Genomic DNA, 19,599 nt, shown 5'->3' with positions numbered 1-19,599 from the left:
TTTTCAGGTCCACGTGCCCCATGTTGCTGTTAGCTGCTGTCAATCCCAACTAATGGCGAACTCTTGTGTGCAGAGTAGAATTCCACGGTGCCCTTAATTATATATACCTTACTCTGTACCCCACTTTGGTGAGCGGCCACCTAAGATGCATCAATTGGTCCCAACCCACCTGGAGTAAAGGAGAATGAAGAATGCCAAAGACACAAGGAAGGTATTAGCCCAGGAGACAGAAAGGGCCACATTAACCAGAGACTGCATCAGCCTGAGACCAGAACTAGATGGTGCCCAGCTACCACCAATGACCACCCTGACAGGGAACACAACAGAGTCCCTGAAGGAGCAGGAGAAAAGTGGGGTGTGGAGCTCAAATTCTAGTAAAAAGACTAGACTTAATGGTTTGAGACTGGAGGGACCCTGGAAGATGTGACCGCCAGACTCTGTCAACCAAGAACAAAAACCACTCCCAGGGCTAACTCTTCAGAAAAGATTGCACTGGACTGTGGGACATAATATGGTACTCTCCAAGAGTGCGCTTCTTAGCTCAAATAGATAACTGGGACTAAATGCGCAGCTCCCGTCCAAAGGCAAGATGAGACGGCAGACAGGGTCAGGAGCTGGTTGAATGGACATGGGAAATTAGGGGTGGAAAGTGTTGCCACAGTATGAGAGCAAGCAGGGTCACAAAACATCGTATGTATAAATTTTTGTATGAGAGACTAACTTGAATTGTAAATTTTCACTTCAAGCATAAAAAAATAATAAAAAATATATATATTTGAAAAATCACAGCTCTTTTTGGAGCGACACAGCCCCTCCATTTTTATAAATGCTAGCATTCAGCCCTAAGGCAAGGCCAGTAATATCAAGCAGCAGAATAACTGAAGCATCTCTGCAGCACTGGAGGCTTTTAGGGATTTCTGCTATCGCTTGAAATGAACTCCCCTCCCCAACTGTTAAGTAACCTCAGGGCACATAAAGAACATGCAACTGTCCAAAAGAAAAACTCAGTTTTCAATGACAGTCTAATAATTAAACGCCCTAGCAATACATCCCTAATTTTAATGCATAAGCCTAAATAAAAATCTGACTTCATAGAATATTTTCATATTATGTGCCTTTTCTAATCTAGAATTATCTAGTTAATTACCTGTCAGGACACACTACTTCTAATAAAAGCACATCCTAATAAAGTAACTTTTATAAAATTTGTTGAGTAGATTATGGAGCAGTCAAGTAGAATTTGCTGTTGAGTTAGGGAAAAAGGTTTTTTGTTCAAAAGCAATCAGTTTACGACATATTTCTAAATAAATTTAAAATGTTTATATCACCATAATTCTAACACAGCACATAAAAACAATACCAGCATAAAAGGACTAAAAATATTTTTGTAGGTACCAGGTCCTTCAATATATTGAACTTTAATATACACCTGATGTTAACACTTCCATAGTTATCTCAACTTTCATAGAAATATATTAACAGAAATTAAAATTCTCATACTATTTTCAAAATCAAATATAATACAATTTTTAAAATGCTATTTTAAATCTATTATCATGAGAATTTTGCTCATTAATTACACTTTAGAAAAAAAAATTACAAAGCAGCACCAGGAAACCTTGGAGGATGACATATACGTTAATTACCTTAATTGTGGCAATAATTCCACAGGTGTATATGTTAAATCAAAATTTATCAAATTATATACTTTAAATGTGTTTACTGCATGTCAATTTATATCTCAATATACAGGGGTTTTAAAAAAAAAACTTGCTGCAGAGAAACTGGGTTTGAAGCAGCCAAAAAAATTACATTTTTTCCCACAAACCTCGCCTGGTTCTGAATCCTGCAATTCCACACTAGATTTACAATTTAACTAGTTCCTGCACTTGTGGGCTTCCTTTCAAACAATATGGTCAAAACTCTTTACCAGCTGCCCATTATTTAGATAGCAAGCTAAAATTATGCTTAAGAAGCTTTAACAGTTCTCTTAAATTACATGTGTATGTATGGCTCCACCCCCTCAGTAACCAAATTTAATGCTATCATTTACTACATACCGACCATACAACTGTACTCTAACCATATTCATAAAAACTACTAACATGTTCCACATCACAGTATGTGAAAGAACAATAAACGTTAGTTAACTGTTAGTAAGTGAGCAGAAGGCAGAAAAAATTACATAAGGATGAAGATGTCAGAAAATAAACATTACAGAATCCTTTATGGAAGTTATTTAGAAAACAGTAAGATTTTAAATGTAAAACTTGTAGTAAGAAACCACATTTCTCAGGTCCCTTTTGTTTCAGCAAATAAATTCTGCATGTGATAAATTTCATTAACCTATCAACCAAATAGTGCAATCTGCGGGAAGAGTTCCCAAAACATTCAAATACATGACACTGACAGAACTTTGTCAAAGCATGCTTAACATTCTCTTGTGGCTATTGCTACATTTAACTTCAGATGATTAAGCTGAATTACGGTGTATAATAAAAGCCTATTTAAAAAGACAATCTAACAAGATACATTTAATACTTCGTGTTACTATGAATTTATCCTCAAAAGTTTTGTGGGGTGAAAGTGTGTTGTAATTGTTTTAATTTCTCTATCATCAACAGTCTCAGTAAGAAAAAAAAAAAAAAAAATTCTGGTTCCTGGTGAAAGCTAGGGAGTTGGGTAACACCCTTGTTGAGGCGGAAACAGCAAAAACACTAGCCTTCTGTGAAACACAATTTAAAAAATAAACTCTCTTAGGATTAGAACAATCTGTCATAAAACCCAGAGAGCATTTTTGCTCTAAGATTATGCTCTTTACAATTAAGATATATTTAAACATGGAAGATAGGGAAAACTAAAAGCAAATAGGGAGAAACAAACTAGAAAAATAAAAATACAACTACACAAAGATTCTTCCAGTCAGCAGTAAAACAGAAATGATTCTAAAATTAATGTGCAAATCAAAATAAAGCGAACATTCATTCAATAAGCTTGTTAAAGCAGTCGATAAGGAAAAGGTTGTTTCCCATGCATTCTTTTTCTCAACTCAGAAAGTAATCGCCATCTTTGATAACGTAAGTATGCTTTGTTTCAATAAATGAGTAGAGCATGTTCTATCTGGAGACCAATACCTTGAACACTACAAAGAAAGACAATTTTCTGAAAATCCAGTTTATTTTCCATGTTGTGGACAGAGCCAGTCACTGTGATCAGTTTTTCTGCATGTGTAATAATTTATCAAAATAAGTTTTTCCACAAGACTCTTTTCCATCAACTCTGAAAATCTTGGTGTGACAACATCCCCAAATAAAGCTCTTGAAAAACACTCTTTAAATTTGGAAGGAAGTGTGGCAAGTCTTTCCTGTAACATTTACTGTACTACGAATGGCTAAAGAGCAATTTATGTTTTAAAAGGTGACTAGTACAACAGCTGAGTTCAGGAAATTAATGTTTTACTGCACTTTGCTCCAGTTTTAGCCAACATGCTACATTGTCCTTGTTTTGTGGAGCACAAAGTGAACTTGAGAATTTCCATTGTACGAAAAAGATATGACTCTGCAAGCAAAACAGTGTAAGCTGCCTTTTTTTCTTAAGACCTGGACATTTTAAGACAGAAGCTTTGCAAAACATTACACAATTGTTTTTATTATTAAATGAGAAAATCTCATTTGTTACATCGTCACATTGCTAGTCAGAGAAATGCTGCAGTGATGAAGAAAGTCAATGTTGGATCAACCAAAGTCCTCATTTCTACAACATTCATTTACAAAGAAACAATGTTCAACACAGCCCAACACAACATTCTTGGTTTTCTTCATACTGAAGTCCCCCCCAAAAATCGTCTTCTAATGGGGTATTTTACTACATAAATTATAGTTCTTCATTTTTACAATTCACCCCAAACTGTATGAGAGATGTATCACACTATAATTTCTAAAGCTGTTAGGAAATCCTTCACACATCATCATCATCTGATGTGTCACTGCTACTTGTCTCTGTGTCATCATTCTCAATAGTGGGTTTGAAAGTGCTGTTTTTCCAGGGTCCAAACTTGAAGTCACATATCAGGCCATTTTTCAAAATACCATTTTTTCTCAGACCATTCTTCTGTAACTGAAATGTCAAAAATAAATAGGTAAATTATCCTCTCAAGAGTAACCTACAAATTAAGAATACTATAATAATTAAATGTAACCATGAATATAATAAAAACTAATAAAGTTGCATCCTACCCCTAAAATTTTATAGGCAGTGATATATAATTTGTGAAAAATAAACCAGATAGGTAGAGGTAACTGATCCAACTGAGCTAATAAAATAATCCCTAAGTATAAATCATTTATTTTGGAAGAACAGCATTTACCATCTACCAAACCACTACAGAAAAATTAATGAGTTGTATTAGTATAATAGAAGGAGCAAATTTTGGACTCAAACAGGCCTAGGTGTGAATCGTAATTCTGTCATTTACTAATTAAGGTACTAAACCTTTCTAAAATTTAATTTCCTTATGGTGAAAACTGGAATAAATACCCGCAAGGTGTGATAAGCACATAGTCAGCAACCAATAAGCTACAGCTGTAATTTTATTATTCTGACCTAACTAATCAACACACCCCACGATCTGCTTTATTCACACTCTGTAAAATAAGAATAAGGAAAACAAAGGAACAAAAACAAATAGAACCCTCTGATTAAGATATTTGAAAAAATAAAGTCTTCTATTTCTGAAAATAAGAAGTCAAAACTAAAGTGTCAGTGTGAGAATAATAAGGAGCCCTGGTGGCACAATGGTTAAGCGCTCAGCTGCCAACCAAAAGGTCGGTGGTTTGAACCCACCAATGACTCCGTGGAAGAACAAGTCCTGGCAATCTGGTCCCATAAAGATTTCAGCCTAGGAAACCTATGGGGCAGTACCACTATGGCATATAGATTACTGTGAGTCAGAACTGACTCAACAGCACACAACAAAAACAACACGGTAATAAACAAGAACTGGGTTAAAAGATGATATACCAGGGAAAAAACAGGATAACTGGCCCAAATGGTAAACAATTTAAAGATACAAAATAAAGTTAGATTAAAAATATGATAACTACGGACTTTCAGGTTAAATGAAAAAAAGCGAGGCTCTGGTAATCTTCATCAAAATCTCTAAATGCACTCTTAAGACCGAATCCAGCTATATAATACAGCAGTACTTAGAACTGTCTAAAGGTCTCATAAATTATAAAAGGTCCTTCAATGAAGACTACAAATAACTGGGATAAAAGTCCAAACCTTAAGAGCCACTTCCATCATGGCTAATGCTGACTGTTATACATACCTTTGGTAGTAGTGGTAACAAGAAATAAACAAGTCTAGGTTCCTAGCTCTCAATTTCTCCCTTTCTTGCCCTTATTTAATTCCCTATTTTCCATAATGGGTTTTCTTTTCTACCTTGCTTAAATTCCAAAACTCATCATGCTACTTCATTTTGAGCAAATGACCCCATCATCTTTACTGCGAAAAACAAAAGCCATGCATCCACCTCAGATGTTCTCAGCCGCTGAGATGATCAGAAACACTTCCCACTCCCTCTTTTAAAGGTATACTTTTTCCACTCCTCAAGTTCTGCCCTTGCCTCATTTTATCAGCAAATGCTACAGAAGCACCCCACAGCCTGAAATCAGCTGTGTAGAATTTCAATAAAACCAAAGTTTATTCTCATGCTTTGACTTCTTTTAAGTATCAAATTTACATATCTAAATGCCTGGAATACCCAAGAATATTTAACTTGTTTCTTTTAAAAAAGGCTCCTAAAACCAGGTCCTCCTCTATAAGATATATGTCATAGATACAAGATCAATTCCAGTTTATATGTAAGATCAATTTTGATAATACAAAATCCTGCTGATTCTATTTCAGACTTTAACTGTCACTTCCCTAGTTTTTCAGACCAGCATTTATCCCTCTCCTAATTATTGCAATCAATTCTCAACTGATTATCCTCAGTCTAGTGTTCCGAATTACCGTTCCAATGTATGCTTTATACTTTTACTTCCTCATGTACAAATATGATCATTTCACATCCCTAAAAAAAAAATCTCCAAACGTTTCCTATTATAGAACACATTCCTGACATGGCAATTAAAGTCCTTCAAAATCTAACCCTAATACATCTTTCCAACCTGTGTATCACGGCTAAAGGCACAGGTTCCGAGGTTACCCAGACTTGGGTTCAACTCTAGCTCCACTACTTATTACTCAACCTCTATGAGCCTCAGTGTCCTCATCTACAGAGCAGGACTAATAATAGTACAGTAAAACCTGTGAAGGCCAGAACCTATATAAGGTGGGAACCTGTCAGAGAAGGAAAACACAAATATTTTCCACTAATAGAGAGCAACAGAAAAGTGGTAAAACTGCACCCTGTCAAAGACGGAAAACTTGTGAGACCTGGAAAAACAAGGCAGTCCTATCAAGTTCTGGCTCTCACAGGTTTTGCTGTACCTACCTTCAAGAGGGTTACAAAAATGCACTTAGCACAGTACCAAGAAGACATTTAGAGCTCAAACAATGTTACTACTAGGGAGGTCATATAATTTATCATTAAAAATAGAAAACTTTTGAGAATGAATGTAAGCACCTGCTATTAATAAGTACACTGCTATAACATGCATAAACTGGGGTTGCCCTGCGCAGAGACACAGAAATCACCCTGTTACTGTTATCTGGCCCTTTCACTAAAAAGTTTCCATCCTATGCTCCAGCCACCCTTAGCTTCAGTATTCCTTATACTTTTTATTCACTCCTTGTACCAGGAATGCCATCCCTTCATCTTACCTGTCAAAGGCCAACTCAAATCCAGCTCTTCAGTAATGCTTCACCAGATCATTGCAACTGGAATTAATCTCTAGATTAATCACGACAACTGAAGTTCTATGAGGGCAATTTTTTTCCCCCAGAACTCTAGAACAGTTCCCGGGATGTAGGCACTCAAGAAAACATTTGCTGAATTTTCATGATTCCTTCTCTCTCCCGTTCTCATCTTAAATATTTTCAGAACTGTTATTGCAATGGAATCTATCTCTCCTCATTAAACTCTTAACCCTTTGAAGGGGCTCATCTCTGTAAACCCCACAGTATCCTGGGAACAATGGACACTCAATAAATGTTTGTCAAACTGAAGAAATGGAGTTTAAACTCAGAATTTCTATTTCTCCTCTGTTACCAGTTGCAATATAAATTTTATAAACAGCATCAGCCCCTAACAATGTTTCAAGGATCTAAATGTCAAATAATCTTTCATCACTAATATAAATATAACCATGTCTTTATCATTAGTTCAGAAAATGTGGACATTATACTTATGTACCATTGATTTCCAACTCACAGTATGTGCAAAATGACCTTTATATCAGTTAATTATTTTATGATCGATACTACCTGCCTCATTCATCATGAAATTTTAAAGTCAATTATCTTCATTAGGCAATATTTTGCTTTCCTTGGAACTACTACCCTATGGTACTTGGTGGATTTTTCTTGATGCCTTTCTTCAGATTCAAAACAAATCCTTCAAACGGATACACAAACTGGTAAATCCATACAATGGAACACTACTCAGCAAAATGGATGAGTCTCAAAAGCATGAAAGAATCCAGATCCAAACGATTATACACTGAATGGTTCCATTTAAGAACCGTTCTAGAAAAGCAAAACTATAGGGACAAAAACAGATCAGTGGTTGCCAGCAGGTGGGGCTGGGAATTAAAAGTAATGAAGGAACTTTGTGGGATGGTGAAAACGTTCTGTATCTTTGTTATTACTGTGGTTACACAACTATATACATTTATCAAAACTCACTAAACTGTACACTTTTAAAAAGTAGATTTTATGTATGTAAATTATATAATACAATAAACATGGCCAAGAAACACCATCCTTCAGAACTGTTATCCACTGTCAGGTTCACAAATTGTAAAAAACAACATAGTTCACTAAGAAATTTCTGAATAAAAAATTAAAATTAGGATGATCAAATCCATCGTATTATGAAGTTAGCATAACTAATTCCCTCCGACTCCATTCAAAACATTTAAAAAGTGTTTTGAAGATCATAACGTCAATTATACATGTATTATATATATCTCCATATAAAAATTCTATATGACCAGAACTATAAAAAATAAATTCTACATGACCAGAAGTATAAAAAACCTGTAACGCATTTTGGGATAACATCTGATCTTCCTGACACTCTAGCAAACGTTTCCTAACACTCTTTCAAAAAGCAAACTATGGGGACATAAAATATAATGTTTTAGAATATAAAATATTCTTGTGTGAAGAAAACAATCAAAGGTTAAGCTATCTGGGAAGCTACTGATTCTTTCTACTTCTTATCCTTATGCAAAAATGAAACAAAGCAAAAAAACCTTTTCTGGAGAATGACAAATCTTAAGTCATATTATTTACACTACCAATCCCAAATGATTGCACATCATAGGTTTAAAGAAGTCATCACTGCAGACTCTTTAAAACAAAGGCAATTCTGACCTACAGTGTGATGTCTATTAAACTCCTAATAAAACTGTGTAAAATCCTTTTTTAAAAAGAAAAATAAATAACTTGTGATTATGTTGTTCTGATTAAGGAAAGGTAATTTAAAAGCAAAGTTACATGATTCCAGTTTTCTTACCTGTTCACTAATAACTTGGAATTCTCTCATTTCATCCTCAGTTAAGGGAGCACAAGTTTCATCATTTTCACTATCTTCCTGCCAGCCCATCTCCTTTAACAACCTGAAAAAAAGGGAGGAAATTAGTAAGTTTAATTTAGAGCTTCATCTGAGTAGGACAATCGCATTTATATTATGTACAAGAAAATATGATCCATTATACAAAGTGCTCAAGATAAATAAAGAATTTCTGAATACATGGTCTGAATATCTTTCTTAGAACGAATAGAAAAGTGCAGTAAACTGTCTCTGACAATAAGAATGAATTATTTAATTGCTTTATCTTTGGTGTTGAAGACTCTAGGTTGGAAACTTGCAATATGAAACAACCAAAGAGAATTTGCTAAAGTCTTGTACTAAATAGCAATGCTCCCTCACCTTTTCTTCAATATCACCAGCCTACCATATTCTTGGCTACTCATTAGGCTTCTGACTTTGAAAAGGCTGGAATATCTTACCCCATCTTATATTTTATAACACTCTATTTAAAATCACCTCTTACGTACATTCCAACCATAAGCTCAACACATAACTCAACTTGAAAGAGGCATTATGTTCTGTAACAACTAAAATAACTTTTTAAAAAGCTCTCAACCAGGGTCTAAATATACAAAATGACAAATATGGTTATTTTCCTACCAATTTATAATAAAATTACTTCCATCTTGTGCAAACAGAGCTAAAAGAGATGAACAGAAAACGAATCACTTTTTTCTGGTTGGGCAAACATGAACACCGTAGCCCACAGCTATTTGACTCAATGACTTTAAGGTTTCTGCTTCTTATATGGCCACATATTTTGTACTGGATCTGACAGGATTGATTCCCCCAAAGCCATCCATTAAACCTACACTTTAAAGCCACACTTCTGTCATATTATCTGATTAGATTCTGTATGTGTGTGTATATGTGTACTTGTATCCCTTAAGTATTTCTGTTACTCCTTCTACTTACAGCTACTTATCTTTCAACTTTGGCCTGCCACACATTAACTACTTGTAACTTTTATACCTTTTTCAAGCAGGCTCACAGAATAGCAGGCCCCGAGTAAAACACAACCAGGAATATCCCTATTTTACAGATGAAGAATAAAGTCACAAAAGTAAAATAACTTGCTATATGAAGTCTCAATCATGATCATGACGGTACAAGGGTTCATTCTGCTCTTACAGAACTCCACAAAACATGGAAGAAGCAGAAGTGCATATTCAGGTGGGAATGTTGGGATAGAAAATTATTCTCACGTGCCACTGCTTTGCACAAGACATATTAAATCTTTTGTTTTGACAGTTAGAATGCAATGAATTAATCACTTTGCCTATCCTTCTCAACTTCAGATTCTTCCATGACATTTGCTGCCTCATACCCTTAATGTGATTTTCCAAAGAGAAAACTGACAAGCAATCAGAACAGACATCATAGCTTGAAATTTCATCAAGTAACTCCAGAAAGCAGAGACAATCCCCAAAACTTCAAAAACATAAATTTCTTTTGCTATTTCAATTTATTTGTTGTTATATTTGGGTTTGTTTTGTTTAAATAAAGTAATACGTTTTATCTGTTAAAAAAGTAAAGTAATGCCTATATGACAGCAAAGAAGGAAATAGAATTCTAGTTTCTCGCCCCCAAGTTAGTATATATTACATCAAACCCTGCTGCCTCTGCACCAAAATGTCTCAGCCAGCATTAATTACTGTTGTCTCATCCCTTTTAGTCACTTTTCTTTTCTCAATGCAATGTCTTGCCCCTGTAACCTAGAGGGCATTTCAATTCACTTTTACCATTTCCAATGTCATTTCACCCAGAATCTACAGATCTAGAGTAGTAAAACAATCTGCTTTTGTCTGCACCTCTACTTTTATTCATGTTAGTTTTAAAAATCGATTCTTAATAATAATAAAAATAAAAAATACTGCAAATATGATGAAAAGGCATAAGGCAAGTATTCCTAACTCTCCGTCCCCTACCTTCCACTCCCTCCAGAGGCTATAATTGTTTTAAAAGCTGTTCCAGAAACAGTTAACAGTTATATTTCCGTTTCCCCCGCACAGGAATATACTGCAACACTGATCTGCACTTTATTTAAAGTATTTCCTCTCCTAGGAGCCGTCACACGAATAGATAAATGCACACCCATGTTCACCGCAGCACTATTCACAACAGCAAAAAGATGGAAACAACCTAGATGCCCATCAATGGACAAATGGATAGACAAATTATGGTATATCCACACAGTGGAATATTACACAATGATAAAGAACGATGAAGCTGTGAAATATTGTGTTACATGGTGGAAGCTGGAACTTATTATGCTGAGTGAATTTAGTCAGTCACAGCAGGACAAATACTGTCTAAGACCACTATTATAAGAACTCAAGAAAAGGTTGAAACACAGAAGAAAATATTCTTTGATGGTTATGGGGGTGGGGAGGGAGGGTGAGGGTTATTCACTGACTAGACTGGATAAGAATCATCTTAGGCGAAGGGAAAGACAGCACACACTACAGGCGAAGTCAGCACAACTGGACTAAACCAAAGCTAAGTAGTTTCCTGAATACAATCAAATACTTTGAGAGACAGAGTAGCAGGTGTAGGGATCTGGGGACCATGCTTTCAGGGGACATCTAGGTCAACTGGCACAACAAAGCTTATTAAGAAAATGTTCTGCATCCTACTTTGGTGAGTGTCTGGGGTCTTAAAAGCTTGCAAGTGGCCATCTAAGATGCATCAATTGGTCCCAACCACCTGGAGTAACGAAGAATGAAGAACACCGAAGACACAAGGAAAGTATTATTAGTCCAAGAGACAGAATGGGCCACATAAACCACAGACTTCATCAGCCTGAGACGAGAAGAACTAGATGGTGCCCGGCTACCACCAATGAACGTCCTGACAGGGAACACAACAGAGAGTCCCTGATGGAGCAGCAGCAGGACGGGTTGCAGAACTCAAATTCTAGTAAGAAGATCAGACTCAATGGTCTGACAGAGACTGGAGGGACCCCAGAAAGCATGGCCCCTGGACTCTCTATCAGCCCAGAACTAAAACAATTTCCGAGGCCAACTCTTCAGACAGGGATTGGACTGGACCGTGGGACATAAAGTGATACTCGTGAAGAGTGTGCCTCTTAGTCAAGTAGATACAAGAGACCAAAGGGGCAGCTTCTGTCTAGAGGTGAGAGGGGAAGGCAGAGAGGGTTAGGAGCTTGCTGAATGGTCATGGGGATCAGGGGCGGAAAGAAGGAGTGTGTTGTCGCCAAATGGGGTGAGCAATTAGGGTCACATAACAATGTATGTATAAAATTTTGTATAGGAGACTAACCTGAAAGGTAAACTTCATTCATACAACAATAAAAAAATAATAATAAAGTATTTCCTCTCATTCTCTTTAGAACTATTACACCAAATCATCCTGATACCACTCTCAGAATTATCACTCTGATAAACATTTTCAATGATTTCCCACTTCCTAAAAAAACTAATCCCTTAACTTTGTTTACACCACGACAAGTTCAAATTCCTTACAGTAGAAAAAGCATAAGATCAGAAGACTTCTAATAGGTCACAGTTCCTATTCTATCACACACCAGCTATAAAACACAGTACAATTCCTTCACTATTTCTTCATCCACGTCACTGAAGGAGAGCTGCAGGGCTCTTTCAATGAAGGGCTTAGTTCTCTAAGGTCCTAAATTTTCAGTATCGTATCTTGTAACTTTATTATATAAAGTCTCCACTCCTGTCAAGCTGTTTCACTCAATGCCCCCAAAACAAATTGGTATATATTCAACTCTAAGTATCCCATCACACTCCTTTCTTCTTCCAAAACGACAACCCGGTACCCTTGTCCTTATATATGTCTCATCCTTTCTTTAAGGTTTGATTTAGGTCCCTATTAAAAATTTCCCGACTGGAATCCAAGTCATAATGATCTTTCCTGCTACCCACACCACCTCTCAAATTTCTCTGGCATTCATTTCCACTAATTTATTTGGTGCTTAAATAAGATAACCATCCCTTTGATGTTGAGGCTATTCTCAGTACCTTGCTATTGGATAAAGTTGTTGAAAATTAACAATAAAATTAAGAGTGACATATATGCCTGATTATTCAACATTTTCTATATTGTATGCATTTTAAATGACCCCTGATGGCACAGTGGTTATGCGCATGGCTCTAACTGAAAGGTCAGTGGTTTGAACCCACCAGCCACTGCACAGGAGAAGACCGTGGTAGTCTGCTTCTGTAAAAATTACAGCCTTGGAAACCCTGTGGGGCAGTTCTACTCTGTCCTGTAGGGTCACTATGAGTCAAAATCGACTCAACAGCAGGTTTGTTTCTTGATACATAGTTAAACAAAAGAATTATCACCTTTGAGAGCAGTATCACTGACCCGACTGTTAAATTCAACCAATGAGTACTTTATCTATAACTTGAGAACCGCAATTAAATTAAATTTCCAGAAATAATGAAGCCATGTAAAAGAAATATCACTCCATCTTCACAGAGAAATAAAACCTGAAATGTGTAAGAGTCTGTTACTTTGTTAGCTTAGAAAGAAATGTATTAATGTATTACTGGTTTAAAAACACAGACATATATTCTACTTAAACAGTCAGGAAAACTCAAGCTAAGAAATTTAAATTAAAATAGTTCCATATCAGTCATACCTTTACTCCCTCCCTTAACTCCTTTAGGATCCTTTTAGCATTTGCAACATATCCATAAAACTATCCCTGTACTCCACAGATACTTTCCAATAATTAAACACTTTTCTAAAAGCCATCACCTATCTGTCAGCGGAGGCTTGTGTGCTGCTCTGATGCTGAACAGGTTTCAGTGGTGCTTCCAGACTAAGACAGACTAGGAAGAAAGGCCTGGTCATCTACCTGAAAAAAATTAGTCAATGAAAACCCTATGACTTACAATGGTCCAATTGGTAACCGAGTATGAGAATGGTACAGGATCCCTTAGCATTTCATTCTGTTGTGCAGAGGTGGGTCACCCTGAGTAAGGGGCAAACTCGACAGCAGCTAACAACAACAATCAAATCTAAAATCTTGAATCCATATTTCATTTCATTTTTGGCTAGTAGTCAAATGTTCTTATTCTCTTCTCCTTCACTTTCATGTCCACACTATGTAATGGCATTCTTATGTACAATTAATTCAATAAACCTAATTTTATGACAAAAGAGGGACAGTCTAGGAAAAAAAAAAAAAACTTGGTTGTTAAAACTCTTAAAGTAGAACTAATTACGAAAGAAAAATATTTACTCTTTTAAATAGACAAAATAACCTATAAGGTCTTCAAAAAAGAACAATAAAGACGGATATAAAATAAAATATTCATTGAGGTAGTTATCATTGTTACCATTTCTTTATGCAGCATAGTTTTTTTCCTCTAGATTTTACTCCAATTGCGTTATTTCATCTTGCTATCTGGCTTAGTCCTAAATCCCATTCTCTCCTGTCAGTAGTCACCAAAGGACCAAATTCTGTCAAAGTACGGAAATAAAGTCTCTCCTCCCTTTGACTTCATGAACGAAACAAACAACCAAACTGCTTCCTACACTAAACATCTGCTCTATAGATTAAAATAAAAGTTAAAACATTCGGTATCGGTATTAAGGGTTACAAAAATATTTCTAACTGGTGTGGCTCAGCTTTCTCTTGCTACAAAGTGCTGAAGGAAATTATGCAAACAACAAAAAGGTATTTGAAGTGTCAACTTTCTTACTATAATCATAATGAATAGATTCCAGAGATAAAGAATGTATTACCTTTATTATTGTACTGCGCAATGGTTAAGAGCTATGGCTGCTAATCAAAAGGTTAGCAGTTGGAATCCACAAGCCACTCCTTGGAAACTCTATGGGGCAGTTCTACTCTGGCCTATAGGGTCACTAAGAGTCAGAATTGACTCAACAGCAATAATTTTTTTTTTTTTTTAAATATCTCCATTAAACTCATCTTTTACTATCATTAGAATATCCAGTTTGTTTATATACTTTTCTGTGCAAGGGCCTCTTCCTTCCTATCAACTGTCTGTCTAGAAATGTTTAAACCACTACTGACTGAGAACAAATCAGAAGAACACTTTTGTGTTAACAATGCAGCAATGCTTAGTGGTTTTAAATACGTATGCCACTTGATCAAGCAACTCCACTTCTTTAATATGTATACTTATACAAATGTTCAAGGATATGAATGTAAGGATGGTCACATCAGCATCATTTCAAACAGCAAAGAGAGAGTGAGTCTAAATCTTCATCAAGGGGGAAACGGTTTCATAAATTATATCCATATTATAGAATAGTGGTTTCAAGGGGGAATACAAGATACCTCATTAGAATGATGCAAGAAAATACTGGAAATTTTTATTTATGTTTATCGTTTAAAAAGGATTTAATTTTTACAATAGTGAAAGTTCCATATGGTTTGACAGAGCAGTCACTACTCGGTCGATAAATCAGAGAGTCACAAATCATAAGCTATATTACGAGGAAGAAGACAGTTCCACAACTTGGGGAGCAACACTGTGGTTACTTACTCATACATTAACATTAAATATAACAGTGATAAAATGTAGTTTATGTTTGCCCAAAAAATTTAATTTATAGACGTTATCTAGTTAAGTTAGTTCTAAACATATGTAGTTAAATTAACTTTCATCAAATGAGCATTCACATTTACCACCAGCCTAACAAACTATTTTAGGCAAAAAGTGAGTTCACGTTAGAATGGAAGATTACAAAACTAAACGCCTATACTCTCACAAAAATAATTACAGCAACATCTAAACAGCACAACAGAACACGGTTTGGAGAAGAAAACAAAAACAATCAAACAGATAAGGAATAATGTACAAATCAGGACAGAATGACAAAGACTTAAAGGAGTCTTTAAAAAAGGTGATAAAGTCTCATGATTTGGAGAAATGTAGACTGGAATATTAGAAAGTTGAGGCAAAACAGAAATATCTCCCTCAAAATAAGTAGGTAGAAATAGAGAAATAAGAGCTGCCACACAAATAGACATATGCACACCAATATTCATTGAAGCATTATTCACAATAGCAAAAAGATGGAAACAACCTAAGTGTCCATAAACCAGATGATTGAACTATGGTACAAACACACAAAGGAATACTACACAACAATAAAGAATGACGATGAATTTGTGAAACATCTCACAACATGGATGAGTCTGGAGGACATTATGCTGAGCAAAGTAAGTCAATCACAAAAGAGCAAATATTGTATGAGACCAACTATTATTAAAAAAAAAAGTCAAGAAAAGGTTTACACACAAAAAGAAACAATCTCTGATGGTTACCAAAGAGTGGGAGAGAAGAGCTGAGGGAAAATCAATAATTAGACAGTAGACATATGTTAACTTTGGTGAAGTGAAAGGCAATACACAATACAGGGAAAGCCAGCACATGACCAGGCAAAGGAAGACACTGAGAGGAATACAGAGGAAAAAAAAAAAAAGAAGCCAACTACAGTAAGTAATGTAATGAATACAGCTCTACAAGACTAAAACAAACAATAATTTTATGATCAGATACATAGGTAGCTCTGTATGCTGAAATGGGTAGGAGGGAGTATAGGAGTGTACCTGCATACATATATAGGTTTGGCTATGGATACTTTTACATACTTATTTGTATGTGCAACATGTATATTCAAACGGGGCACAGTCACAGAAGCTTCCTAGACACAACCAAACACCTCGTGGGACCAAGCTGCTGGGGCTGAGGGCTAGGGACCATGGTTTCGGGAGACATCTAGGTCAACTGACATAACACGTTCATTAAAAAATATTCTAAATCCTACTTAGTGAGTAGCATCTGGGGTCTTAAAAGCTTGCAAGCAGCCATCTAACATACAACTATTGGTCTCCTCCCGTTCAGACCAAAGGAGAATGAAGAAAATCAAAGACACAAAGAAGCAATTAGTCCAAGGACTAATGGACCACATGAACCACAGCCTCCACTAGCCTGAGACCACAAGAACTAGATGGTGCCCAGCTACCACCACCAACCACTCTGAATGGGATCACAATAGAGGGTCCTGGACAGAGCGAGAGAAAAATGTAGAACAAAATTCAAATTCACTAAAAAGACCAGACTTACTGATCTGACAGAGACTGGAGAAACCCCCGACACTATGGTCCCTAGACACCCTTCTTAGAACTGAAACCACTCCCGAAGTTTACCTTTCAGCCAAATATTAGGTCTACAAAACAAACAGTAACACCCGTGAAGAATGTGCTCCTTAGAACAATCAAATATTCAAGACCAAACGGGCAACACCTGGCCAACAGAAAAGATGAGAGGCAGGAAGGGGCAGGAAAACCAGACAAACGGAAACAGGGAACCTGGGGTGGAAAGGGGGAGAGTACTGACACATTGCGAGAATTGCAATCAATGTTATGAAACAATTTATGTATAAATTATTGAACGGGAAACTAACGTGTTCTAGAAACTTTCACCTAAAGCACAATAAAATGCCCCCCCACCCCAAAGTAAGTAGAAAAATACTGGAACTGTTATTTCACTCGTTCATTCAACAAATTTAAGCACATAGTAATGAGCCAGGCATCATTCTAGGTGCTAAAGATAATAAACAAAACAGAAAAAATTTCTGTCCTTATGGAGCTTAGAGTCTAAGTGAAAATAAAAGTTGAAACTATAAATAAATTCAGAAAAGGTAACCCAGTTCCCCACTGTCCTAGAATTAGATGAGGTTCTAGCTAGGAGAATTGGCATTAAACCAAACAAAAAGCCAAGTCAATCAACTGGGCTGTTAGCAAGCATCACTCAGCACTGAGCCTGTTCCCTAGAGGATGTTAAAGACTTTTCAGTTGGACAAAAACTCAGTTTACAAAAAAGCAATTATAGAGTAATACATAACGTAAGTGCATGAATTATTTCTTTGCTAATAAACACTTTGTTTTAGTAATTCTAACCCTTTAGTTACTGAAAATAAATTGAGCAGAGTTCCATTAATCCTTTAAGTATGCATGCTGAAATCATGTGGTTTCAAGACGATAGTAAGGCATTTCTGTTAATGCCTACTCTTAACTATAAAATCATAGAAAAAAAGAAAATGAAAGTCTGCTCCAAATTTAAATGCTCTTTAATTCTGGCACTAAATCATTTAAGAATTTACTATTTAAAAAAATATTTAAGACTATAATGATGGCAGCAGATAGTGCTCTTGAGAGTTTACAATTAAAATAAATCATATATTGGAGACCATATGGAAAAGGACGAATTTGGACTCTTGCACATCATACGAAAAAACTTAACTCAAAATGGCTCATAGACTTAAACAAAGAAGAGTAAAACTATAAAACAATCAGAATAGAAGCAAATCTTTCTGACGCTGGGTTAGGCAAGATTTCTTAGACATGACACCAAAAGCACAAACGATAAAAGAAAAAGACTGATAAATTGGACTTCATTTTGCACTTCAAAAGGCATCATTAAGAAAGTGAAAAGACAATCTACAAAACGGGAGGGAATACCTGTATATCATACAGTATAAGTGACTTGTACCCAGAATACACAGAACTCTTACAACTCATTAATAAAAAGACAAAACTCAATTTAAAAATGGGCAAAAGACTTAAATACACATTTCTCCAAAGAAGATATAAAAATGGTCAGCAGGGAAGAAAGAAAAAAAATTATTGCCATTGAGTCAATTCCAACTCATGGTGGCCCCATGGGTCTCAAAATAGAATTGCCTCATAAGGATTTCCTGGCCACGTGCAATCTTTACAGAAACGGTTCACCAGGTCTTTCTTCCAAGAAGCTGCTGGGTGAGTCCGAACCGCCAACCTTTAGGTTAGCAGCCGATCTCAACACTGTTAAGTCATTTGGGAAATACATGACAAAAAACCACAATGAGCTACCACTTCATATTCACTAGAACAGCTATAACAAAAAAAAGTATGGTAACAAGTGCTGGTGACAATACGGAGAAACTGGAACCTTAGTATATTGCTGATTAGAATGCAGTCACTTTGGAAAACAGTTTGACAGTTTCTCAAAACGTTAAAGCACAGAGTTAACTATATGTCTCAGCAAGTTCATTCCTACATACCTACCCAAGAGAAATAAAACATGTTCACACAAAAACTTGTACATGAATGTTCATAACAGCATTATGCATAATACTCAAAAAAGCAGAAGCAATCCCATATCCATAACTTAATGAACAAAACGTGGTTTAGCTGTACAGTGGAATACTATTTGAGAATAAAAAGTACTGATACACACTACAACAGGGATGAACCTCAAAAACATTATGCTAATGGAAAGAAGCCAGACACAAAAAACAACATATTATATGATTCCATTTATGAAATGTCCGGAACAGGCAAATCTACAGAGACAGAAAGTAGAGTAATGGTTGTCTATGATGAAAAGCCCTGCTGGCGCAGTGGTTAAAACACTCAACTGCTAACCAAAATGTCGACGGTTCGAATCCACTAGTCGCTCCACAGGAGAAAGATGTGGCAGTCTCCTTTCATAAAGATTTACAGCCTTGGAAACCCTAAGGGGTGGTTCTACTCTGTCCTACAGTATTGCTGAATCGGAACTGACTCTATGGCAGTGGGTTCTATAACAGAGTGTAGAAATGAGAAGTGGCTGTAAACGGGCATGTGGCTTCTTTTCGGGTGATGGCAACGTTCCAAAATTAAGACTACAGTGTGGCTGCACAACTCTGTAAATATATTAAAAACACTGAAGTGTGCAACATTTAACATGGGTGAAATCTATGATATATAAATTATATCTCAATAAGCCTATTAAAAAATAAATCACACAACATCATCTATAAAATATCAAAATCCTGAA

The 19,599-nt window shown here is 36.0% G+C and overlaps 1 protein-coding gene across 5 annotated transcripts in view; it reads right to left on the bottom strand.

Annotated features, from left to right (window-relative positions):
• Nucleotides 1-2,634: 2,634 nt before the first annotated feature.
• GPBP1 (GC-rich promoter binding protein 1) overlaps nucleotides 2,635-19,599 on the bottom strand; it is a 95,252-nt gene continuing 78,287 nt past the window's right edge. For all 5 annotated transcript variants that reach the window (XM_023734992.1, XM_023734993.1, XM_023734991.1 and 2 more), the window contains 2 exons: nucleotides 8,687-8,789; nucleotides 2,635-4,116 (listed from right to left, as the gene is read on the bottom strand). In XM_023734992.1, the coding sequence (XP_023590760.1) occupies nucleotides 3,958-4,116; nucleotides 8,687-8,789 (262 nt within the window). In that variant the 3' untranslated portion in view covers nucleotides 2,635-3,957. The remainder of the gene's footprint in view (nucleotides 4,117-8,686; nucleotides 8,790-19,599) is intronic.

Source organism: Trichechus manatus, unplaced genomic scaffold (assembly GCF_000243295.1).
Source record: "Trichechus manatus latirostris isolate Lorelei unplaced genomic scaffold, TriManLat1.0 scaffold00074, whole genome shotgun sequence".
In the NCBI taxonomy this organism is placed as follows: Eukaryota; Metazoa; Chordata; class Mammalia; order Sirenia; family Trichechidae; genus Trichechus; species Trichechus manatus.
The sequence above is the reverse complement of the archived record's forward strand: the minus strand, read 5'-3'. Positions and strand labels throughout refer to the sequence as shown.